At 47.3% G+C, this 25,303-nt stretch overlaps 1 protein-coding gene across 1 annotated transcript in view; it reads left to right on the forward strand.

Annotated features, from left to right (window-relative positions):
* Positions 1-25,303, forward strand: part of BIRC6 (baculoviral IAP repeat containing 6) — a 162,874-nt gene that overhangs the window by 110,766 nt on the left and 26,805 nt on the right. The window contains exons 44-57 of the mRNA XM_049784698.1: positions 2,375-2,485; positions 4,399-4,532; positions 5,061-5,188; positions 7,789-8,351; positions 9,666-9,841; positions 11,118-11,214; positions 11,333-11,527; positions 12,712-12,912; positions 14,334-14,613; positions 18,403-18,659; positions 18,885-18,993; positions 20,537-20,743; positions 21,998-22,781; positions 24,809-24,952. Of these exons, the coding sequence (XP_049640655.1) occupies positions 2,375-2,485; positions 4,399-4,532; positions 5,061-5,188; positions 7,789-8,351; positions 9,666-9,841; positions 11,118-11,214; positions 11,333-11,527; positions 12,712-12,912; positions 14,334-14,613; positions 18,403-18,659; positions 18,885-18,993; positions 20,537-20,743; positions 21,998-22,781; positions 24,809-24,952 (3,386 nt within the window). The remainder of the gene's footprint in view (positions 1-2,374; positions 2,486-4,398; positions 4,533-5,060; positions 5,189-7,788; positions 8,352-9,665; positions 9,842-11,117; positions 11,215-11,332; positions 11,528-12,711; positions 12,913-14,333; positions 14,614-18,402; positions 18,660-18,884; positions 18,994-20,536; positions 20,744-21,997; positions 22,782-24,808; positions 24,953-25,303) is intronic.

Here is a 25,303-nt window from a genome sequence, read left to right on the forward strand (position 1 = left end):
TATACATATACATATACATATACATATACATATACATATACATATACATATACATATACATATACATATACATAGAAGAACATCACAACGCATATACCAACTATTTGGAAAGCATGTTTGTTGACTGAACTAATGAGCTCAGAGAGGACAGGAAAGCCTTTATTGGTTAATCTGAGTTTTCATTAATGTCCTTTATGATTATTTTACTTACTTATTTTGAAATTTACCTCTTTGAAATTGACCATGTTGTGTGAATTTTCACATAAATCTTACAATTATTTGTTGGGACAGGAGAAGGCAGGTAAGGCATTTGCCTTGTAGGTTCTTGACTTGGATTCAATTCCTGGCATCACATACAGTGGAATTTGGGCTCTGTAGTCTGATACAAACCTAATGTGAGTTCGAGGTGTAAGTTTGAGGCACGGCATTCTGAGTACAATTTTGTACACCCCCCCCCCCCCACTCTACTTCGCTTTAAGTGCTAGAGAGATAGCACACTAGGTAGGGTGTTTGTCTTGCACAAGACCAACCAAGCCAGACCTGGGATTGATCCCAGCATCCCATATGGTCCCCTGAGCCTGTCAGGAGCGATAACACCTGAGCGCCCCCGGGTGTGACCCTTAAACAACAAACAAACAAAAACAACCCAAAAAACACAACCAAAAGAATCACTTTGCTTTAGATAGAATTGAAGACTTCATTCTAATCTCTTTGGGGGAGAGGGTTCTCGGGTTCTTGGGTCACACCGGCAGCGCTCAAGGGTTATTCCTGGCTTTACGCTTAGAAATCACTCCTGGCAGGCTCGTGGGAACCATATGTGATGCTGGGATTCGAATCACTGTTCTTCTGCATGCAAGGCAAATGCCCTACCTCCATGCTATATCTCCAGCCCCTCTAATTTCTTATTTTTGTCAAACTCCCCCCGCCCCTCTGGTCTTGCAAAGGAAATCGACTACCTCCTCAAAATTATCACTCTAATAATAATGAAAATTTTCAAGTACCAGTGATTTCAAACTGAAATTAATTGGTACTGTTGGTGGTTGTACTTGGGCTGAAAGGGCTGGAACCAGAGCCTGGGTCTTGATCTGGTTTGGCTCTGCTTGGAGTATCAGATCCTTGGGAGCAGCTCCCAGACACACACAGACAGCCCCTCATCCTCCCACTGGGAAGTTCCTGGGAGCTTTTAGGGCAGAGTTATGTTCCCAGGCTGAGCTGACTGTGAGCTCAGCCTGTTCCTTGATTCCCGTGTATCTTTTCTAATTCCGCTTCCTTATTTTGGCTAAGAAGAAAGTTTTTTGTTTTTTGTTTTTTTAATTATAAAGTATGCAATCCTAGGTTGGAATGAGGCCTTTCTCTGCTGGCGGGTCTGAAGACGCAGGATAAATTCCTAGGAATTCACAGGCAGTCAGTTGAAGCTCCAGGAGTCAGCCAGTTTTATTTCAAGGCCTTAACCACCACGTGCATTTCCCGACCTGGCTTCTATGCTAAGCTTTTCCCAGCAGCTCCTCTTTAGGCTCCTCGCCTTTGTCTCAAGTCCCATCTTTCCAGTCAAACTCTATTATTCTATATTCAAACTACCCCAGCCCATCTTATGTGTGGGCGGCCCTGACCTTCCAGGTGATGTTAACATTTCTTTTCTTGTTTTTGTTTTTGGGCCACACCCACCGGTGCTCAAGGGTTACTCCTGGCAGGCACGAGGGACCATATGGGATGCCGGGATTCGAACTAACCATCTTGGGTCCTGGGTCGGCTGCTTGCAAGGCAAACACCACTGTGCTATAGAATGAGGATTTTAATGATCACACATTATTTTATATTAGAAGTAGTTATAGTTTGGAAGAAGCAACAAACTAAGGGGGCGGGGGGGGGGTGGAGAGAGAGGAGAGAGAGATTGAGATTGAGATGAACTGGTTGGTACCTTTATGCACTCTGCCCTTTGCCCCAGAAATGATCCCTGAGCCAGGTGAGGCTCCAAAAACAAACAAGAAAAATAGTTCTTCAAACATTATAGCAGTAAATTGTTACTTTTCAATGTTTTTGTTACATTTAGTGAGAAACTCATTTAATCTGTGGGTTTTTTGTTTGTTTGGTTTTGCTTTTTGGGCCACACCCAGTGGTGCTCAGGGTTTTCTCCAGACTCTGCAGTGCAATCAGGAAATACTCCTGGAGGGCTCTGGGGTACCATGTGAGTGAGCTGTATGCCAGGCACATGCCCTACCTACTGTAGTATTGCTCTGGCCCCCATTTAGTATATTTTGAGGCCAATGTTTACAGATGATTGCTAAAATCGTGCACTTACAGGTTTTATTTAATTTTACTTCGCTGTAACCGCATGTGTTTTGTTCCAATGCTTTCTCCCTTTCTTTCCCTGCAGCATCAATCACCAGCTTTCTCACCGTGCTGGCCTGGTACCCCAATACGCTGCTCCGGACTTGGTGCCTTGTGCTTCACAGTCTGACGCTCATGACCAACATGCAGCTCACTGGTAAGTGCAGGTTTCATTCTCTCATATTAAGGTGTCCAAGAAGAGAGATCTTTGCGCAAGTTACCAAGTTGCTTATTCAAATGTGTCTCTTATGAGGATTGTTGAACTCTGTCTATGTCCTTGATTTGCCTCTTTTTTTTTTTTTTTTTTTTTTTTGGGGGTCACACCTGGTAGCACTCAGGGGTTCCTCCTGGCTCTATGCTCTGAAATCACTCCTGACAGGCTCGGGGACCATTTGGGATGCCGGAATTCGAATCACTGGCCTTCTGCATACAAGGCAAACGCCTTACCTCCATGCTATCTCTCCAGTCCTGATTTGCTTTTAGTCTTTGGGCCACAACTAGTAGTTCTCCATGGCTACTTCTACCTTGGTGCTCTGGAGACCAACTCTGGAGCTTGTTGGTGGGGCTCCCAGGCCTGCCGCTTCCAAAGTGCATTTTGACTTTTTGAGGAGCCCTGACCTATGTCCATTTCTTTATGCACTTTGAGAGTATGCTTCCATATATCTGCAATCAGGGATTCAAATCATTGTTACCATGAATTTACTAAAAATAATGCTGGTTCTTACAGTACTATAATAGTATTTATTGTAGCTGAGAATTAGTTAATTGTGCAGAACCATTATCCTGTATTATTATATAGTTTATTGTATAATGGCCAGTGCAGACACAGTCACAGTATTGCCGTTCCTATGATCTCAAAAAAGGATGCTCGCTCAGTCTGTGTTTTAAGGCCAGTCAGTTCGTCCTTGTTCTGTTGCTCTGTGATTCTCAGCCCGTGGGCTCTCAGGTCTGTGCTGGAACCTATCTTATTTCTATTCCTTGGGTATCCTGGGCTTCTTGGAGATGTCGAAGCTGCACCCTGAGATTCTCACGACCATGTGATGTTCTGGGCATTGAACTCTGGAGTGTACACAAAGCCCAGTCTGCTTCAGCTGCCTATAGTCTTTCTTTATTCTTTTCTTTTTTTTCTTTTTTCTTTTTCTTTTTCTTTTCTTTTTTTTCTTTTTTTGTGGTAGTGGGGAGAGACCTTTTGGTTTATGTTTGTTTCCTGGGTCATGGGTAAACATGCTCAAGTGCTGTTCTCTGCGGATTCCTGGATTACCGGTGGTTGCACTGGGTGATTGGCAGGTCCGAACATCTCCCCAGCCCTTTTATTTTTTCCACTGTATCTTTGAACTTAATAAAAATGATTTTTTTCGCTATAATATCAGGAACATGTACGTATTAGTATATACCTGGAATTGAGTTCTTTACATCTCAATCTGAACAGAGAGAAGTGGGTGGGGGATTTACCTGAAATGGACCAGAGTGATAGCACAGTGGTGGTAGGGCATTTGCCTTGCATGCAGCTGACCTGGGTTCGATCCCCGGCATCCAGTATGGCCCCTCGAGGCTGCCAGGAGTGATTTCTGAGCGTAAAGCTAGGAGTAATAGCCTCTGAGTGCTGCTGGGTGTGCCCCCCCCCAAAGGAAAAAAAAATTTACCTGAAAGGTAGATCTTCTTTTGGTTTTTGGGTCACATTCTGCAGCGCTCAGGGGTTACTGGCTCTGAGCTGTGCTATTGCTCCGACCCTGAAAGGTAGATCTTCCTGTTGCCTGAAAAACAGCGCTCACTTAAAGGGCAGTTCTAAGTAAAGGCTTGCCTAAAGGCAGAGGATTCACCATGATCCATCAAGGTGAGACTGGCAATATTTTTCAGAAGTTCAGAAAGAGGCAGGAAATGTACAGTGTGAAACCAACTGTGTGTGAGTCAAGCTCTGTTTACTCGCAGGCCTTCAGAGGCGCGATGAGCCAGTTCCCTAGAATCAGCCTTTCCCTCAAAACCAGATCATGTTTTAATTTAAACCCACGTCTCTCTGGTGTAAAGTCTGTTTATTCAGGTCATGTTTAAAGACTAGTCTCTGTTTCACAGCCGGTTCCAGCAGCGCCATTGGGTCTCAGGAGAGCACGGCCCACCTGCTGGTTTCGGACCCGAATTTGATTCACGTGTTAGTGAAGTTTCTTTCTGGCACCAGTCCACATGGCACAAACCAACACAGTCCGCAGGTAACATGCCTTAATTTTGTAGTAAATGATGGTCATCTTTTATTTGTCTTCATAATAAAATATTATGTATGATAGATAGTAGCTATATTGAAATCGATGGACAGTTCTCAGTATTTTTCTTAGTTACTTTTATCTTGGTGATTATTGTTGTTAATTCTGGTTCTGTTCAGGAACATTCTTTTTTTTTTTTTTTTTTTGCCTTTTGGTTTTTGGGTCACACCCGGCGGTGCTCAGGGGTTACTCCTGGCTGTCTGCTCAGAAATAGCTCCTGGCAGGCATGGGGGACCATATGGGACACCGGAATTCGAACCAACCACCTTTGGTCCTGGATCGGCTGCTTGCAAGGCAAATGCTGCTGTGCTATCTCTCTGGGCCCTGTTCAGGAACATTCTTTATCCCGCACCCGACATCTGGTGGGTCCTCAGGGTTCACTTCTGGCATTGCTCGGGGAGGCCATGTGAGGTGCCGGATATCAAACCTGGGTCTGGTGTTAGTGCCCAGATCTCAGTCGTTTATGTTTCTCTGCAGGTGGGTCCCACAGCCACTCAGGCTATGCAGGAGTTTCTCACCCGGCTGCAGGTACACCTGTCCTCGACGTGTCCTCAGATTTTCAGTGAATTTCTGCTCAAACTCGTTCACATACTGTCCACAGAGAGGTAAGTCTCAGCGAACACTTCAAGTCCTGGTAGAGATAGTACGTCATCCTACAGAGGAAGTCTCTTTCTTTCTTTCTTCTTCCCTTTGTTTGTTTGTTTGGGCCACACTCGGTGCTCAGGGATTACTCCTGGCTCTGTGCTCAGAAATTGCTCTTGTCCTGGCTCGGGGACCTTATGGGATACCGGAGTTTGAACCCTGGGTCAGCCACATGCAAGGCAAACGCCCTACCACTGTGTGCTACCACTGCAGCTCAAGAAGTCTCATTCTTACCATTGGCCATGACTTATCTGGGGTAGATAAGGCTGGAAACGAAATAGACATTAAGTGGGAGAAAATTTATTGATACGGTTTTAGTGTGTTGGATTTTTTTAGGCCACACCCAGCAGTGCTCAGGGGTTACTCCTGGCTCAGGAATCATTTTGGTGCTTCTTGAGAACGAATATGGAATGCTGGGGGTGAAACCCAGGTTGCAATTTGCACTTTATCCCTTGGACTGTTGCTCCGGCCCTGTCGTTTTTTGATTGTCTTCATTTCACTGTGATTCGATTCATGAAATTTCACTCATGAAAGGAATAATATGTCATATCTATGCTTTTGATGAATTTCTAGATGACCTAGTACTAGGCAAGACTTTTCTCAGACACAGAATACGAAAGCTACTAGTGCCTACGTTTTAAACTTGAGCAATTTTCTTAAATAACTTTGCTGTTATTATTATTATTTCCTTGCGATATTGGTAAGAAAAGTGATTCTTTACTGAACTGCATGGGATTTGCAGATTCACCATCTGTATGTGGGTTCTGTTGTCATTCCTGACTTATTTCCAAATTCTGAAGATGTGGAAGTTTATATTTATAGGCATAAATGAATGGCTTTAGTGAGTTGAGTGTAGGAGTATGTGCGTTTCTCCTGCGATGGAAGGAATTGTTTTCTAAAGGAGTGAGATTCTGATTTACTCTCTAGTTTGCAGGGATGGAGTCCAGCCTTTGATGATCCAGAATTAGAATAGGCAGGTGGGAGGATGCATAATTAAATCTATTGTTTGTGTTTACTCTTTGTGTATCGGGAACTTTGTTTTTCTATAGGCATTTAACTCACGTTTCAATGTTGTCACCACTAGGAAGATTAGTTTTGTATATGTTTATTCTGCTAATAGTTGTAATTTTAAAAAATTCCATTATTTTTAAATGAAAAATTTAATTAATTAATTTTTGGTTTTTGGGCCATACCTGGCGGCACTCAGGGGTTACTCCTGGCTCTGTACTCAGAAATTGCTCCTGCCAGGCTAAGGGGGCCATACGGGATGCCGGGGTTTGAACCCAGATCCCTCCTGGGTTAGCCGTGTGCAAGGCAAACGCCATACCACTTTGCTATCTCTCCAGGCCCCAAATAATACTTAGAAAGTTTTTACCAAGCACTGAGGGTAATACTTGGGTGAAGGGCCTCTCATGTGCCCCACATACATGAAGCTGCTTCAGTCCCTCTCTGGCATCATGTGGCATCATTGTGTGTCTCTCTGTCTCCCACCACCATCGCCAACTCGGAGCTCTGCCAGGTGGCCTGTGGAGGTCTGTGCGGCTCTGGGCTTTCTGCGTACTGGGGCACACACAACCTACTTCCCATCCCTCCCTTCCAGCAGAGTTGGAGTAAAATTTTACTTTAATTCTTTTCTTTTCTCTAATACATTTTTTAAGTTTTTTTAATATCTTTAAACATCTTGATTACAAATATGATTGTAGGGGGCCGGCGCAGTGGTGCTAGAGTTAAGGTGTCTGCCTTGCCAGCACTAGCCTAGGATGGACGCGGTTCGATCCACCGGCATCCCATATGGTCCCCCAAGCCAGGAGTGACTTCTGAGTGAAGAGCCAGGAGTAACCCCTGAGCGTTACCGGGTGTGGCCCCAAAACCAAAAAATAAATAAAAATAAATATGATTGTAGTTGGGTTTCATTCATGTAAAGAACACTCCCCTTCACCAGTGCAACATTCCCATCACCAATGTCCCAAATCTCCCTCCTCCCCACATCACCCCACCTGTACTCTAGACAGGCTTTCTACTTCCCTCATTCATTCACATTTTTAATACAGTTTCTTTTAATTCCCAGTGCTGCCCTCTCTCTCCCTTGCTCTTTCCCCCAAAGTATAATATCTCATCAAAAAAAATCTCTTCTGTTTGACGATCGTCCGGTGATAATGAAATATTGCAGGTTGTAGCATCAAGTTTTGCTTGTCTTTTGGATCTCTGTTTGGAAGGCAAGTTATTATTCCTTTTGCATGAAGTAGAGGTAGAAACAAATAGGCAGACTGAAGAAGAGCCTGGCTCCATAATGATTCAGGAGAATAAAGCAGACAGCCCAGGTCCCTGTGTCACTGTCTCGTATTCTGTAGCTGTAAACACAGAGAATATTTGTTCCACGGTCTCCTGATCTAAAGTATGAACACACAGAGTTCCTGTCTCGTGTTATGGTGTCATGAACACCCAGAATTCTCGACAACTTGATTTCTGTTGTCTATGGGTGTGAACACCCAGAGTTCTGGCCTTGGGGAGGGATAACAGTCTATAACGGACATGTCAGTGGGTTTTTATTCTCTTGCTGCAGGGGTGCCTTCCAGACAGGCCAGGGTCCCCTGGATGCCCAAGTGAAGCTTCTGGAGTTCACCCTGGAGCAGAACTTCGAGGTGGTGTCTGTGAGCACTATCTCTGCCGTCATCGAGTCGGTCACCTTCCTCGTCCACCACTACATCACCTGCTCGGACAAAGTCACTTCTCGGAGTGGATCTGACAGCTCGGTGGGGGCCCGGGCCTGCTTCGGGGGCCTCTTCGCCAACCTCATTCGTCCCGGCGACGCTAAGGCCGTCTGTGGGGAAATGACCAGAGACCAGCTTATGTTCGACCTGTTAAAGCTGGTCAACATCTTGGTGCAGCTGCCCCTGTCGGGCAACAGGGAGTACAGTGCCCGAGTGTCTGTCCCCACCAACACCAGCGACAGCGTCTCCGACGAAGAGAAGGTTTCGGGCGGCAAGGACGGAAATGGGGGTGGCAGTGGCGGCCCTGGAGCCCCCGCCTACGTGGCAGACCTGGTTCTCGGCAACCAGCAGATCATGAGCCAGATCCTGTCCGCACTGGGCCTGTGCAACAGCAGCGCCATGGCCATGATAATCGGTAGGGACGACTGGCTGCCCACTCATGGTGGTGCCTTTGGATGGGACTAGCAACTCTAGGGGTTGTGTAGTTTGCTTGGTTTTGACTTTGGGCCACACCTGGTGGCGCAAAGGGGTTACTCCTGGCTCTGTGCTTAGAAAATACTCCTGGCTGGCTTGGGACTATAGGGGAAGCTGGGGATCAAATCTGGGTCAGCTGCATGCAAGGCAAATACCCTCCCTCTTGGCCTCCTCCTCTAGCTCCTTACAAGTGTTTTTTTTTTTTTTTTTTTTTTCTTCCTCTCTCCCCTCCCTATCCGCCCTCCCTCCTTCATTCAGAAATTCTAAAAAAAAAAAATAGAAATCTCTCTTGGCAGGCTCAGGAGACCATTAGGGGTCACACCTGGGTTAGCTGCATGCAAGGCAAACACCTTCCCCACTGGCTATCACTCCAGCCTGTTAAGTACTTTCTATAAAGTGACTTCAGTTCTTCCTGACGGTACTCTGAGGACCATACAGGATCCTGGGGGTGAGGTGGGGGGTGGCCTTATGCAAAGCAAACACATTCCTCACTGTACTGTACTATCTCTCTGGCCCGAAAGCAGCAGTTTTCATTAGTGTCGATGGAAACATTTTTGAGTCTTTTTTTTTTTTTTTTTTTTTTTGTGGTTTTTGGGTCACACCTGGCAGTGCTCAGGGGTTATTCCTGGCTCTAGGCTCAGAAATTGCTCCTGGCAGGCACGGGGGACCATATGGGGTGCCGGGATTCGAACCGATGACCTCCTGCATGAAAGGCAAACGCCTTACCTCCATGCTATCTCTCCGGCCCCACATTTTTGAGTCTTTCCTCTTGGCTAAGACCAAGTAACTTCTAGGCTGTAAGTAGCACCAGGGTGATGCTCAGCCGCTGAGCTAGTTCCCAGGAGGAACTGGGTGTTGCGCTCTTGGCCATGTCTCAGAGGTACCAAAGCCTCTGCGGGGACTTTGTGGGAGGAGGTGCCTGGCTGTGCCCACTGCCTACTTGCTTGGGATCCTTAACACCACTGCAATCCCAAGGCTTTCAGAGTGACCCTGGACGCACAGAGCTTGGGCATAAGCCAATCCCGAGCCAACTCTGGGAATGGAACAAATATAAAACCTGAACATCCTCTTTGTGTTAGGTCTGGTTAAGCGACAATGGGCGTTGGTGTTGAGCTGGTTTAAGTCATATCAGAGGAAGGGGCAGCTGTCAGGAGCAGAGCATGGAGATAGTTTTGTAGCCTGTCGTGGGAACAGTTGATCAGTTTTTAAGATACTTTTTAAAAAATTGAAAGAAAATCCCTGTCACTTAAACCAGGTGCCAGCGGACTGCACCTCACCAAGCACGAAAACTTCCACGGCGGGCTGGACGCCATCTCTGTCGGGGACGGGCTCTTCACCATCCTCACCACCCTCAGCAGAAAGGCTTCATCGGTGCACGTGATGTTGCAGCCTATCCTCACCTACATGGCCTGTGGCTACATGGGCAGACAAGTAAGTGCCGGGAGGCTGCACATATGTGCACGCACGCCTACAGAGGTGCTGCTTGGCGGGGAAGGAGGGTCGCATGTAGGGTCCAGGCCGAGGGGTCAGGGAGTGTGTTAGGCAGCGAGCCAACCACCTTAGCGCGAGAGCACGAGTCAGTGCTCGATAGTGAGTGCTCGGGAGACTTGGTGGAAGGGACTTAAGGGGGAAACGGAATAAGTGTCAGAGCAGTCGAGACTGGTTAGCTTTCTGCTTGAGATGAGGTTATTTCATCAGCCACGATTAGCTTTGTGACTGTCTCTCATGGTGACTCAAAGAATGTATTTATACAAATAAATAAAAGTATTGTTATTTTTGGTCTTTGGGCCACACCCGGCAGTGCTCCGGGATTACTCCTGGCTCTGTGTTCAGAAATCGCACCTGGCAGGCTCGGGGACCCTATGGGATGTTGGGATCAAACCCAGGTCCATCCTGGGTTGGCTTATTGCAAGGCAAAATGCTCTACTGCTGGGCTATGATTCTGGCTCCAAATAAAATTTTTGAAATAAAAAAAAAAAAAAAAAAGGAGGATATAGGACTAAAATAAAGTATTAAGCCTTCTAGCTCCTTAAATGGGTGTGTGTGTGTGTGTGTGTGTGTGTGTGTGTGTGTTGAAGACTTCAGGTAGGTGCTTGTGTTTAGTGATTTACTAAGATAAGAAACTCATTTATAAGTTTGGGGGGGACTATGTGTGTGCAGTTTGGTGTTAGACCACACTCATCAGTGCTCAGGTTTTACTCCTGGCTCTGTGCTAGGGACCACTCCTAGCAGGGCTCAGAGGACCATATGAGATGCTGGGGATCAAACCTGGGTCATCTATTTGCGTCTTTTGGTGGTTGTTTTATTTTTGAGGAGGGTCAGCAAAATAGATTTCTTGGTTTATTTTAGTTTTGTTTTTGGGGATGTACCCAGTGGTGCTTAGAGTTTTTCCTAGCTCTGTGCTCAAGGATCACTTCTGGGGATGCTCAGGAAACCACTTGGGCTGCCAGGGTTCAAATTTGGGGATGGCTGTGTGCAAGGCGAAAACCTTCCCTGCGGTGTTAACGCTTATACCCCCCAAAAAATAGCTCATTGAAAGAAAACTACTTAGAGGAATGGGATGGGGGGGGGGAGAGAGAGAGAGAGAGAGAGAGAGAGAGAGAATGAATTTGTGTGAGCGCGTTTAGTGGGGGAAGCCTGTGACCGTTCATTCTCATGGGACAGCACAGTCCTCATTCATAGAAAGTCATCACTGTGTCTTTTTTAGGGCTCGCTCGCCACCTGCCAGTTGTCGGAGCCCTTATTATGGTTTATATTGAGAGTGTTGGACACCACTGAGGCTTTGAAAGCGTTCCATGACATGGGTAAGGTGGGATTCCGGAAGGAGGCGAGGCTGTCACTTCACCTTGCATTGTGTTTTCCGTCTATGCGACCTCATGTCTAGCCCGTCTTGAGAAATCTCACCCCGTGCTGTCACTTTAGGTGGTGTTCAGCTCATCTGTAACAACATGGTCACCAGTACCAGGGCCATTGTAAACACTGCTAGAAGTATGGTATCGACCATCATGAAGTTTCTGGACTCCGGTCCAAATAAAGCTGCAGACAGTGCCCTGAAAACGAGGATTCTGCCTTCAGAGCCTGACAATGCAGAAGGGATTCATAACTTTGCACCCCTGGGTAAGAAAATTCTGATTCATGTCATTTATGGATTGTAGTGTTACAGCCCTTAAGATGGGCTTGGATGGTGGTTGGAGGCCTTTGTTCTTTGGCCCTGGCCACGTGTGGGTCTGAGTCCAGGAAAGCTATGGATATTAAACTCACTCACAGGCAGGCTTTATTGCCCTGGCCAATAGATGTGGCTGCTAACCATTTACGCATGCCATTCTTAGCTAGCCCTGTGTCTTCTTTCATCTTTGTCACCTCCAACCTCCATCCTGGCCAAAGACCAAAAGGGCCTCTGGTCAAAGCCTTATCTAACCTTTCCAAGACTCCTCCCAGGAATGGGCAGGGTCTTGCAGGTAAGATCAAGTTACCCAGTTAGAATGGGGGGATGGGGCCACAATGGATAATCCTTGGGCAGGAGTAATTTGGATTTTTGGGAATTTCATTAAGAACCTAGCAAAACTCAATGGGAGTTTTTGATAACAAACTTCTTCTGCAAGTGTTAATCAGTTTTGACTTATGAGCAATTTCTCTTATTTCAGAGAGTATTGACTTTTAAAAATATCTAATTGACAGAGGGACTTATTTTTACCCTGTTTGCCATACTTTATATTTTTTTCTTCTTCATATTTTGGTTAATTTTTTTCTCTTTAAAAGTATTATTTCTTTTTCTTCTTTATGATGCTCAGGAGTCCTGGGGTTCCACTCCTACTAAGTTGTTGGGCGGGCTCAGTTGCCATGGATCCAATCCACGCGCAAGGCATGTGTTCTGCTCGCTGATTGACAGATGGATTGATTTGCATTTGATCTGTGATTGTAATCACTAAGTCATGCCACAGTTCGCAGATTCACTTTCCCAGATGAGCAGATTTTTTCCTGTTTTGTTTTGTTTTTGGGGACACACCCCGTGGTGTGTCCCCCTGGCAATACTTGGGGGACCATATTGGCTGTTGGGGATCAAATCCAGGTTGGCCGCATGCAAGCAAATGCCCTCCCCGCTGTGCTATGTCTCCAGCCCCTGAGAGAATGTTTTCAGGTGAGGTGAGCAGCGTGAGTAAGAGTGCTGCAGAAAGCAAGCATGTGAAAGGCCTACAAGGCCCTTTGAAGCAGTTTTTGTTCAGTCACAATGTGGATACGTTAGTGGTCGGGGCTGTGTGTGGGCGGGTTCTGCAGTTGGTTTACTGAGAATATCCCTGTAGGAACGATCTCCTCCAGCAGCCCTACTGCCCAGCCCGCTGAGGTGCTTCTGCAAGCCACGCCGCCCCACCGGAGAGCTCGCTCTGCCGCCTGGTCCTACATCTTCCTGCCCGAGGAAGCCTGGTGCGACCTCACCATCCACCTCCCTGCTGCTGTGCTCCTGAAGGAGATCCATATCCAGCCTCACCTTGCCTCTCTTGCCAGTGAGTAATCTTAAAAAAAAAAAAAAAAAAAAAAAAGCTTCATGAAAATAAATGAATCAGGGGCCGGAGAAATAGCATGGAGGAAAGGCGTTTGCCTTGCATGCAGAAGGTCAGTGGTTCGAATCCTGGCATCCCATATGGTCCCTCGAGCCTGTCAGGAGCGATTTCTGAGCATAGAGCCAGGAGTAACCCCAGAGTGCTGCCAGGTGTGACCCAAAAACAAACAAAAAAAATGAATCCAGAGCCATTTAAAAGACAGTATTTACCCAAGCAGTAACATGCGGAGGACTTCCAGCTTGCTTATTTCTGAAGTTTCCAACAGAACAGTGACTGCAAGCATATAATTCTATTGAAATAACTGTTCCCTCAAAAAATGGTGATGTCTGATGACCTAAATCTTTTTTTATTCTTGTCTGTCTTTGTAGAGGGTGCTCTATAGAGAGCCCACGGCTGGTTTCACTCAGCCCAGGATCCTCTGGTTCCACCCATGTTGGTAAACTGTGTAGGGCCTCATCTCCTTTACTGCTATATAGTATTCTACTCTCTATTCATACCACAGCTTCTTGATCCACCCATCTATAGATGGATATTTGCTTTGTTCCCCTATCTTGGCTGTTGTCCTAATAAGTACTGCAGTGAGCGTAGGTGTGCATGAATCCTTTTGAAACAATGCTTTTCTCTTGGGGTAGTCACCAAGCAGAATTGCTGGGTCACATGGATCTTAAATTTCCAAGAAATCTTCATAATGGTTTTACTCAAGGTTGAACCGGGAAACATTCCCAACCACCGAACCGTCTTTTCTGACCTCATCCCAATACGGAAATCGTTAGTGATTTTCACAACTGAGGCCTGAAAGAAGATCTACTTCTCTGTGTCAAAGACATGTGGCAACCTTTTTCTCACTCTTTGTATTCAATCAGAAAGCAACCAGTGAGCTTACAAATGTACAGTAGTCCCTCAGAAAGCATTGCAGACATTAAGCAGCCACTTGTCCAAGAAGACAGACAAGTGCTCACTGCCACTTAGCCTGGGAAATGAGAACCAAGACAATTAGCTATCCCCTTCTGTCAGTGTTCAGACGGATGTCAGGTAAAGAACATCGAACTCTTTTTGCAAATGTTAGAATCATTACGACTAACATCGATCCTACTGTTCTTGCTGTGTCTCAGGTCTCCTGTCCTGGCCAGAAGATATTTTAGTCAGAATGGTGCACATCGGTGATAGAACAGGATATAGATCAAACTGTGACATAGATATAACCAGGATAGAACTGGGCAATGGGTTTAGTCTCCAGCCTTCACGGTCCAACAGGATTTGGGCTGTAGGCTTAGTCTTCTGCATGCATAATTCAGATGGAAAGTGCTTCTGTGTGACATTTGCCTCACTTATTCTTGAGTAATTATTCAGTTCTCTCTCTGCAGCCTGCCCATCTTCTGTGTCTGTTGAAGTAAGTGCAGATGGTGTAAATATGCTGCCATTGTCCACTCCTGTTGTCACCAGTGGCCTCACTTACATAAAAATCCAGCTGGTGAAGGCAGAAGTGGCTTCTGCCGTCTGCCTCCGACTCCATCGGCCTCGAGACGCCAGCACCTTGGGCCTCTCCCAGATCAAACTGCTGGGCCTCACTGCTTTCGGCACCACTTCTTCCGCAACCGTCAATAACCCCTTTCTCCCATCCGAAGACCAGGTGTCCAAAACGAGGTACGGTTCAGATCTCTCTCTTCCTTCCTCCCCAAGAATCAAGCCCCAAGTATCAAACATGACTGGGAGCACTGTTGGAAATGGATGCCAGGTTCCTTCATGCGAATCTCTGCCCAAGCCTTTTGTGCTAAACTCCTGGACCTTAATTTCTTCATTGCTTTTTTTTTCTTTTTTTGCTTATTTTTTCCCCACTATGTGGGCCACATCTGTTGGTGCTTGGACCATGCCAGATCAGTGCCCCGAACTATATAGTGCTCAGACTGGAACTGAGGCCCTCAAATATGCAAGCCAAGTGCTCTGCCACTGAGCCTCTGTCTTTATCCCTGCTCCCATTTTCCCCCCCAAAACTTTTTTTATTTTATTTTTTTTTTCAGTTTTTGAGACACCTTGGTGGTGCTCAGGAATTACTTCTGGCTGTGCACTTGGGAATTACTCTTGGCAGTGCTCAGGGAACCATATGTGTTGCCAGGGATTGAACCTGGGTCAGCTCTTGCAAGGCAAACACTATACCCTGCTCTAATCTTGCTTCAGTACTGATATTTCTCTTCTACTGGTCTCAAGAGTATTTTTTTTTTATAGAAATATAAACATTTAAAAAAAAAAAAAAAAGAAATATAAACATTTCTGGGGCCGGAGAGAGAGCATGGAGGTAAGGCGTTTGCCTTATGTGCATGCAGAAGGATGGTGGTTTGAATCCCAGCATTCCATATGGTCCCCGGAGCCTGCGGGGGGGGGGGGGGGGCGATAAACCAAACCAATAACAACAACAACAACAACAACAAAAAAGAAACATTTCTGGGGGCCTGAGAGATAGCATGGAGGTAAGGCATTTGCCTTTCATGCAGAAGGTCATCGGTTCGAACCCCGGCGTCCCATATGGTTCCCCATGCCTGCCAGGAGCAGTTTCTGAGCATGGAGCCAGGAATAACCCCTGAGCACTGCCGGATCTGACCCAAAAACCACAACAAAAAAAAAGAAACATTTTTTTAAATGTATTTATTGATTGGTTATTGGGCCACACCCAGCAGTTCTCAGGGGTTACTCCTGGCTCTGCACTCAGAAATTGCCCAAGCATGCTCGGGGCCCATATGGGATGTCGAGAATCGAACCAGGTCTCTCCTGGTTTTAAGGTTGTATGCCTCCAACACTTTGAATATTAGTGTAGAAACTTAGTGTGGATGGAGAACCGTATCTGAGCTAGGAGTGCACCTTGGCACCTCGTGGTTCCCCTGAGCTCCCCAGCTTGGTGCTCGGAAACTCCCTACCCCCAAAGTAGAATTCCCCCATACCTATCACAGCTACTACGTATTGTTCAGACGCATTTTTTCCCTTACCCTCCCTTTTTTTGTGTGTGTCATACCCAGCAATTCTCAGCGTTTCCTTCACACTCTGTGCTCAGGGATCACTCCTCACAGTGCCTAGAGGGGACCATATTCTGGGGTGTTGAGGGCAGTGGGGCTGGTGGAGGAGACTGTCCCTACAGGGATAGTCTCAGTAAACTAGATGCACAACCTACTCAACCCGACCACGAAGTATTTGCTTTTTTTTTGTTTTGTTTTTGGTTTTTGGGTCACACCCGGCAGCATTCATGGGCTACTCCTGGCTCAATGCTCAGAAATCACTCCTGGCAGGGTCAAGGGGACCGTATGGGATGCCGGGATTCGAACCACTGTCCTTCTGCATGTAAGACATATGCCTTACCTTCATGCTATCTCTCTGGCTCCAAGTATTCACATCTTGACTGAACAGAAAACTCTTTCAAATGGGAGCTGTGTAGGCCTTTAATTTGCTGAACCCAGATTATCCACATGCAAGGCCCACACCCTCCTCACTGTGCTACCTCTCCTGTTCCCAACCTCCATTGTCTATCACAAATACTCATTGAAAACTTAGGCCAATCATAAGCAGGCGTGAAGCTGAAACATAAGAGAGAAGAACCAGGGACCGGAGTGGCGGCACAACAGTAGGGTGTTTGCCTTGCACGCAGCTGACCCAGGATGGACCGCAGTCCCATTCCCTGGCATCCCATATGGTCTGGAGTGATTTCTGAGCGCATGGCTAGGAGTAACACCTGAGCATCACCGGGTATGGCCCTAAAACCAAAAAAAGAAAAGAAAAGAACCATAGAAAGTAGAAGTCAAACACCAGACTATACCGAGCTGGCCTTTTCTATGTTATTATCTCTGTGTTTGGACAGAGCACATCCAAAGTTGTTATAGCTTCTGGGCCTACATGGGGGTTTCCCTCAGGCCTCATTCTCTGCTAGGGCATCAGAGGGACCTTGCAGAGCACCCATGTCTGTTGTTGAAATATAAAATGTAGAGTCCTCATCTGGTGAGTGAGTCCTTTCTCAGCTTGGCCCGGCGCCTGCAGTCCCTTCAGCCGGTGCGTCTGAAGGTTGCAGAGTAACGACAGAAATTATATCACAGGCAGTCAGTTGAAGTTTCAGGAGTTATTCAGCTTTATTCCATGGCCCTAGCCGCCATATTCATTTTCCTAACATAGCCTCTATGCTGTCTTTATCCAGCAGCTTTTTTCCTGCTCCCTCTAAGGTTCCTTGCTGTGTCTACCTCTCTCTCCCCCCTCCCTTAGCCAGCCTATATAATCTTCTATCTCAAACCTCAGTCCTTCCCAAGTATGGGTGGGCCTGACCATCCAGGTGAGATTGGCATTTAGCATTAGTGGAGGAGTAATACACATCCACAATAGCTCAGCTGCTGATCTCTCTGGGTCTTTACAGTCTGTTTGTGTCTGCTTTGATTTTGAATTTTGTTTGGGGGCCACACCTGTCTGAGCCCAGGACTTAGTCCTGGCTCTGCACTCAGGAAACACTCCCGGTGCAGCTCAGCAGATCACATGTGATGTTAAGGACCGGACTCAGGTCTGTAGCAAGGAAGACAAAAGCCTCCCCTGTTCTGCTTTCTCCAACCCTCTAATCAATTCTTATGGCTTCAAATTTTATAGATAAAAGCTTTTATTAAATGATTTTCATTTGAGGCCAGAGAGATAGCATGGATGTAAGGCGTTTGCCTTGCACGCAGAAGGACAGTGGTTCGAATCCCGGCATCCCATAGGGTCCCCCATGCCTGCCAGGGGCGATTCCTGAGCGTAGAGCGAGGAGGAACCCCTGAGCCAATGTTGCCGGGTGTGACCCAAAAACCAAAAAAAAAAATTTCATGAGTTGTAAGAAATGATTAAGAGACTAGATAGCACAGAGGGCAGGAAAAAAAGTGAAAATTACTGTTTATTCCTAATTGGTGTTTATAAGGTTTTCTTTTTATTTTGTTTTGTTTTAATTTGCATGCCACAAGTGAGACTTTCTGTGTATTTGAAATTTTTTTTCTTTCTTTGGGGTGGTTGGGTCACCCCAGAAGGCACCCAGCAGCTTTTCCTGGCCCTGTTTAGGGGACCCAATATGATGTCCAGGGATCCAACCGGGGACTGAGTCAGCCAATGCCAAGACTCACACCTGCCTTATATCCTTAATCTCCCATCTTCCCGACCCTGGATGCTTTCTTGATGATGGCAACAATAACAAATTATTTTTTGTGGGGGAAGGGTGGGCTTTCCTGGGCTGTGCTCAGGGATCAGTCCTGGTGAGTCGTAGGAGACACTGTGGGATGCAGGGGAATCGAACCAGGGTCAGCCACATGCCTAGTAAATGCCTTTCCCACCATGCTGTTGCTCCGGACGTGACTTGGTGTTACTCATGGGCCACTGCATGTGGCTTTTGAGTGTCCCGTAGGACCCTCCCCTGAAGTCCCTCGGGTCCTGCCGTGTTTGTTTCAGCATTGGCTGGTTGCGACTACTGCACCACTGCCTGACGCACATCGGCGAGCTGGAGGGGATGATGGCGAGCGCGGCAGCACCCACGGCTAACCTGCTGCAGACGTGCGCCGCGCTGCTCATGTCGCCCTACTGCGGTATGCATTCGCCCAACATCGAGGTGGTTCTGGTCAAGATCGGCCTCCAGTCCACACGCATCGGCCTCAAGCTCATCGACATCCTGCTGCGTAATTGCGCCGCCGCTGGCAGCGACCCCACCGGTGAGCCCTGAGCCTGAGCTCTGCCCCTACCCCCCTACATTCCCCGACATCGGGCAGGCTGGAAGGAGACTCTCCCGTTCCCGCCTTGTCTGGGTAGCGGGCTGCTTGTCGCTAGGGTTTGCCAAAGAGTTTATGGTTTATTTTCGAGGTAGATAGAAAGTTCAGCGGAGAAAGCGCTCACCCAGCCGGCCTATTTAGCTTTCTCTCTCGCTGCTTCTTTGCAAGATCTGAACAGCCCTTTGCTTTTTGGGAGACTCAACGGGCTCTCCTCGGACTCAACAATTGATATTCTCTACCAGCTCGGAACCACTCAGGATCCCGGGACCAAAGACAGGTAGGTCCCACTCTCGGGGGAAGGAGGGAGACTGAGGAGACGCTTGCACACACGATAAGCCTTTCTCTGTATGTTACTTGCATTTATGAGAGTGAAGATTGCTGAGTGTGTGGTATATCTCTATGCTCTTGTGTTTCAACTTGTAGTGATTTTGGTGAGTGTTTGGTGTTGGTTTATATATGTTTGATTATATCGCTCACACATTGGAGTTTTGAGTGGAAAATTTGCACACCTTTTGAGCAGAATGGAATAAAACAAAAATTATTTTCATGTCTACCTTTTTCTTTTTTTGGTTTTTGGGCCACACCCGGCATTGATCAGGGGTTACTCCTGGCTGTCTGCTCAGAAATAGCTCCTGGCAGGCACGGGGGACCATATGGGACACTGGGATTCGAACCAACCACCTTAGGTCCTGGATCTTCTGCTTGCAAGGCAAACACCGCTGTGCTATCTCTCCAGCCCCTACCTTTTATGCATTCTTAATGAGTTGTTTCACACAGACTGTCTCAGGAAGTACTTATTAATCATTGGACTATTTAGATTAAATTAAACCAGTAGTATGTATTTTAATTATTTATAAATGCACATTTATAATGTGCATTGATGACCTTTCATGAAGGTATTTTTAATCTTCATTCTCCTTCCTCCCAATACAAGGAACACTTTCTTCTTTTCCTATTTCCCTTTTTGGTTTAAACCCTGTTTTACATAGTCATTCATAATACAGTTGTTTTGGGCATTCAGAGTCACAGTACCAATCCCACCACCACCAGAGTGACCTTCCCGCCACCCTTGCTTTCAGTTTCCCATTCCCAAGACACACACCTGCATTATATCCTTAATCTCCCTCTCAAGTCTGTCCCCTTAGCAGGAAAAAAATAACTCATTTTATGTTGCTTGTTTGCATTTCAAAAAGTTCTTTTCATACAGTCCTTATCCAGAGTCAGCTAGCGGGTAGTGAAGCTTGTAAGGAGCACAACTGGGGGCTATTCTGCTTTTCAGGTAAAGGACTCAAAGACGTTGCTACAGCTCAGTGATGGGTAATCCCAGTTAATGATTCCCATTGCAACTTGATTCCCATTGGTTGCTGAGGTATATTGTCAGTACTCTCAGTAACTCTTAAGTATGAGAGTTATGAGAACTCTAGGATGGGCTGGAGCGAGGGCCAAGTTTAAGGGCCTTCCCCCTGCATATGGCCGATCTATGTTTGATGTGCAACATCCCAGAGGGTCCTGGAACCTGCCAGCAATGATTTCTTGAGCACAGAGCCAGGAATGACCCCTGAGCATTGCTGGGTGTGGCCCGAACACCCAAAATGGAAAAACAAAAAGTAAAAAATAAGAAAAGAAAAGGTACACATTAAAAACCCAAATTAGAACAAGTCTGTCCTGGGCCTCGAGTCCCCATCCCTCCTGTTTCAGGAGATCGCCAAGGATCTCAGACCACTTTGCTTTCCTGCTTTGGCGCGATCTGTCCCCACAGTAATGATGCGTCCCCTGCGTGTTCAGAGCTGCTTCCTTGATCCCTGTTTTCTTCCTCCAAGAATCCAGGCCTTGCTCAAGTGGGTGAGTGACTCCGCACGCGTAGCCGCCCTGAAGCGCAGTGGGAGGCTGAGCGCGGCGGCTGCCGAGTATGGGCTGCTCATGCCGTCCCCGTCACATCTGCACTGTGTGGCCGCCATCCTCTGGCACAGCTATGAGCTGCTAGTCGAGTACGACCTGCCGGCATTGCTTGACCGAGAGCTCTTCGAGTAAGTCTGACTCCCCCCAATACCGGGTCTCTGCAGGGGTTCATAGGGAAAGGCGGGGGGGGGGGGCTCTCTGCTGGGTTCAGTAAGATGCCCTGTTAATGTTTGTCTGACAAGACTAGAACCACATGTGATTCTGCGGTGGTGTCACAGAGCTTTTGTGCCTCCAAAATCGGCATTTCCTGCCGAAAAACGCTGTTTCCAGATGCTCCTGTTTCTGGCATCTCCTCTGTAGCTGCTTTCACTCTGATGCACCCAACAGTCGACCAGCATGACAGCTGGGAGTTTCAAGAGATTGTTATGAGAACTGCTAGTCTTTAGGTTTTTTGTTTTGTTTTGTTTTGTTTTGTTTTGTTTTGTTTTGTTTTGGGGTCATAACCGGTGGTGCTCAGGCATCACTCCTGGCTCTGCGCTCAGAAATCACCCCTGGCAGGCACAGGGGACCATGTGGGATGCCGGGATTTGAACCATCGTCTACTCTGGGTCAGCTGTGTGCAAGGCACACTGTGCTGTCTCTTCGGCCCCTGCCAGTCTTTAGTAGAATATTGTTGATTTTTGGTGAGTTCCTTTGTTCTACTCTCTTTCTTTTGTTTCTACCAATTAAAATAATCCGTTTTGGGGAAGGGGCTGGTAGTTTTTCTCTTTACAGTCATTATTCACTTTTAAGTTCAGTCTCCCTAAGATTTTTATGTCCTAACTTTTATATTTGGTTTTGGGGCTACACCCGGTGGCATTCAGGCATTACTACAGGCTCTGTGCTTAGGAATCACTCCTGGCAAGCTTGTGGGACTGTATGTATACCAGGCCAGGGATCAAATCTGAGGTAACCCCATTGGCTGCATGCTATCTTTGATGAGTGTCTTTGTTTTCATTTAGTTTTTATATTTTTTCTATAGGAGAATAATCCATAATTCATTTACAGTTTTCTTTTTTTTTTTTTTTTTTGCAAATCTTTTTGCAAAAGTTTTTTTCTTTGCAATCCTCAGTCACGTTCAATTCTGTCTACACAGGAATTTGGTCTGACCTACCTTTTTTTTTTTTTTTAAAATATGCCTTTTGAGGTCAGAAGTGGTGTATGACTAGAGGTCATTTTGTTTTCAGTTTTCATTTAAAAATCTTAATTTCCAGGTTACTTAACTGCTTGGTATCCGAACCTTGGTGGGTGTAGCAGGCCAGGCACTCCTTGTATAGGGCGCAGTTACACCAAGGCCTGGTGGGGGCCTACCTGCACTAACCCCGGCCCCTCCCTCCCTGCAGGCTGCTCTTCCATTGGTCCATGTCGCTTCCCTGCAACCTGGTTCTGAAGAAGGCGGTGGACAGTCTTCTCTGTTCTATGTGCCACATCCACCCCACATACTTCTCTCTGCTCATGGGCTGGATGGGGATCACGCCGCCCCCTGTGCAGTGTCACCACCGACTGTCCATGACAGACGACAGCAAAAAGCACGACCTCGGTGCCTCCCTGACCGACGACTCCAAGAACGCACAGGCCCCTCTGGCGCTCACTGAGTCGCACTTGGCCACCCTGGCTTCTTCCTCGCAGTCGCCCGAGTCTGTGGAACAGCTGCTGGACTCCGGCCTGCCCTCCCTCCTCGTCCGGAGCCTAGCCAGCTTCTGCTTCAGCCACCACCTGCCTCCCTCCGAAAGCCCAGCGCCTGCCGCTGAAGCACCCCAAGATAAGTGTCGGCGGCCACAGCCTGTCCCACAGTGCCCCAAGATGCCCATCACCGCTGACCTGGTCGCGCCCATCCTCAGGTTTCTGACCGAAGTGGGCAACAGCCACATTATGAAAGATTGGCTCGGCGGCTCTGAGGTCAACCCTCTGTGGACTGCACTTCTCTTTTTGCTGTGCCATTCAGGGTCTGCTACGGGGGCCCAGGGCTTGGGGACGCAGCAGGCCAGCGCTCGCCCGGCCTCACTCGCTTCAGCTGCACCCACGGGGCTGACCACTCAGCAGAGAACGGCCATTGAGAACGCCACTGTGGCCTTTTTCCTGCAGTGTATCTCGTGCCACCCCAGCAACCAGAAGCTGATGGCGCAGGTAACGGAGGGACAAGGGCTGGCAGGTGTCTCGAGCTCTGCTCTGTCATGTGATGCACTGCCATGTCTACGGGCTGTAGTCCCATTGTTTAAGGAAGACATGTGAGGCTAGGGACCCAGCTCAGGGCTGCAACACAGGCCAGGCACACACCTAACTAAACTCGGGTTAAATTTCTAGTAGCTCAGGGCCTCCCAAGCCAAAGGGAGAAAATGTGCTCATTAGATTAGTAGAGGGCCGAAGAGGTAGCACAGCGGTAGTTTATTTGCCTTGCACGTGACTAAACCAGGATGGACCTTGGATCGATCTCCTAGTGTCCCATATGGTCCCCCAAGCCAGGGGTGATTTTTGAGCATATATTCAGGAGTAACCCCTGAGTGTCACCAGGTGAGGCCCCCAACCTCCCCCCTCCCCCAAATAAGACTAGTAGATCGCAAATATTGGGTGGGGTTGAGTGTATTTAAGGACCTGAATTTAGGAGGCCAGAACGATAGCAGAGCATGAAGGGTGTTTGCCTTGTATGCAGTTGATCCAAGTTCAGACCCTGGCATTCCATTTGGACCCCTGAGCACTGCCAGGAATGATTCCTGAGCGCAGAGCCAGGAGTGAGAGAGAGGGGTGAGCACCACCAAGTGTCTCCCAAAAGCATCAACAATAAAACCCAAATATCAAGAAAATCTGAATTTGATTCTGAAAAAATGCAAACTCTTCCTAGTCACCATTTGTTAAGTCTTTTTCTTTTTTATGAGATGATAGACAAATTATCTTAGAAATTCAGGAAATAGGTGTAACCCTTGAGTGCTGATGGGTGTGACCTCCCCCCCCCCCCAAAAAAAAATCCCAGGACAAAGGTTGGAGTGTGCAAGCAGCAAACCCAAGTTTCATCCCTGGCACCCCATGTGGTCCCCTGAGACCCAAAGGAGTGATTCCTGAATGCAGAGACAAGAGTAAGCCCTGAGCATTGCTGGGTGTGCCCCAAAGCAAACACAAAATAAAACTCTCCCAGTCACAGATATGGCTGAGTGCATGTGTAAGGCCTTGATTCAGTTTCTGGGATTGCAAAAAAGCCTCATTCCCCGTCTCCCCATAAAAATCACCCTCACAACTGTTGTTTCAAGACGCACCAATCAAACCCCCCCACTCCCCAATTAAAAGGGAACAGTGGGATTGGGGAGGATTGAATAAGGGTCTGGAGTTGCAGGTGTGGCTTCTTGAGTTTGAGGCTCAGCTCCCTGTGGCTCCCTGGACCCTGCTAGATGCCAGCCTGGAGAACCTGGGCACTGCTGGGTACCGGCCTTGATGGTATCTGCTCTGCTTGGTTAGGACATTGGACCCAAGTCTTGCCATGAGTAATCCACAGACCACATAAGCATTGCTTCGGAGGTCCCCCAAAATGTCAAAGATAATTTTTCAGGGGCCGGGCGGTGGCGCTGGAGGTAAGGTGCCTGCCTTGCCTGCGCTAGCCTAGGACGGACCGTGGTTCGATCCCCCGGCGTCCCATATGGTCCCCCAAGAAGCCAGGAGCAACTTCTGAGCGCATAGCCAGGAGTAACCCCTGAGCGTCACAGGGTGTGGCCCAAAAACAAAAAAAAAAAAAAAAAAAAAAAAAAAAAAAAAAAAAAAAAGATAATTTTTCAGCCCTTTATTTTTAATCTTCAATTTTTCAGTCTTTAAAGATTTAATCTGGTTGCATTTTGCCAGAATTCTGTTACTTTCTATGGTGTTACTAAAAATGTTTTGTTTGTTTAATTTTGGTTCACACCTGGTGATGCTGAGGGGTCACTCCTGACTCAGTGCTAGGGATCACTCCTGGCTGTTCTTGGGGGCAGGTGCCATACAAGATGCTGGGACTCCAGCCCAGCCGTGTGCAAGGCATGAACCTTACCCACAGTACTCCTGCTCTGATTGTTTTTTTTTGTTTTGTTTTGTTTTTGCAGCATATACACTCTCACCCCCTCCCCCATTTTAAATTGACTTTAGTTGTCACTTCAGCGACATGAATAGTTCTTCAGAATCTCATGCCTTTGTAGGTTCTCTGCGAACTGTTCCAGACGCCTCCTCAGCGAGGGAACCTCCCGGCGTCTGGGAACATCTCCGGGTTTGTGCGGAGGCTGTTCCTGCAGCTGATGCTGGAGGACGAGAAAGTGACCATGTTTCTGCAGTCGCCCTGCCCCGTGAGTGCCCAGGGTCACGGAGGAGGCTTGTGGTGTCTAGTGCAGCACTGAGTGTGGGGCAGCCCCTTAACAAGTGAACACAAGGAGGCTCATTCTTCTGGCCTTGAATAGCCCAAGTCTGTTACTGCCATAATTTGATTTGTGGAAAAGGGGATAGAACTGGGTCTGAGTGATAGATAGTCCAGCCGGTTGGGCATTTTCCTTATATGCAGCCAGCACAGGTGGGTATATGCTCCGGTATCTCAGTTGCGCTCCCCCAACCCCACCCGGAGAGATCCTTGAGTATTACTGGGTGTGGCTCCCAAACAAAACACCCCTCCTTCCCAACAGAACCCCAAACAACAAGAGTAT

This window comes from Suncus etruscus, chromosome 12 (assembly GCF_024139225.1).
Source record: "Suncus etruscus isolate mSunEtr1 chromosome 12, mSunEtr1.pri.cur, whole genome shotgun sequence".
NCBI classification, from domain to species: Eukaryota; Metazoa; Chordata; class Mammalia; order Eulipotyphla; family Soricidae; genus Suncus; species Suncus etruscus.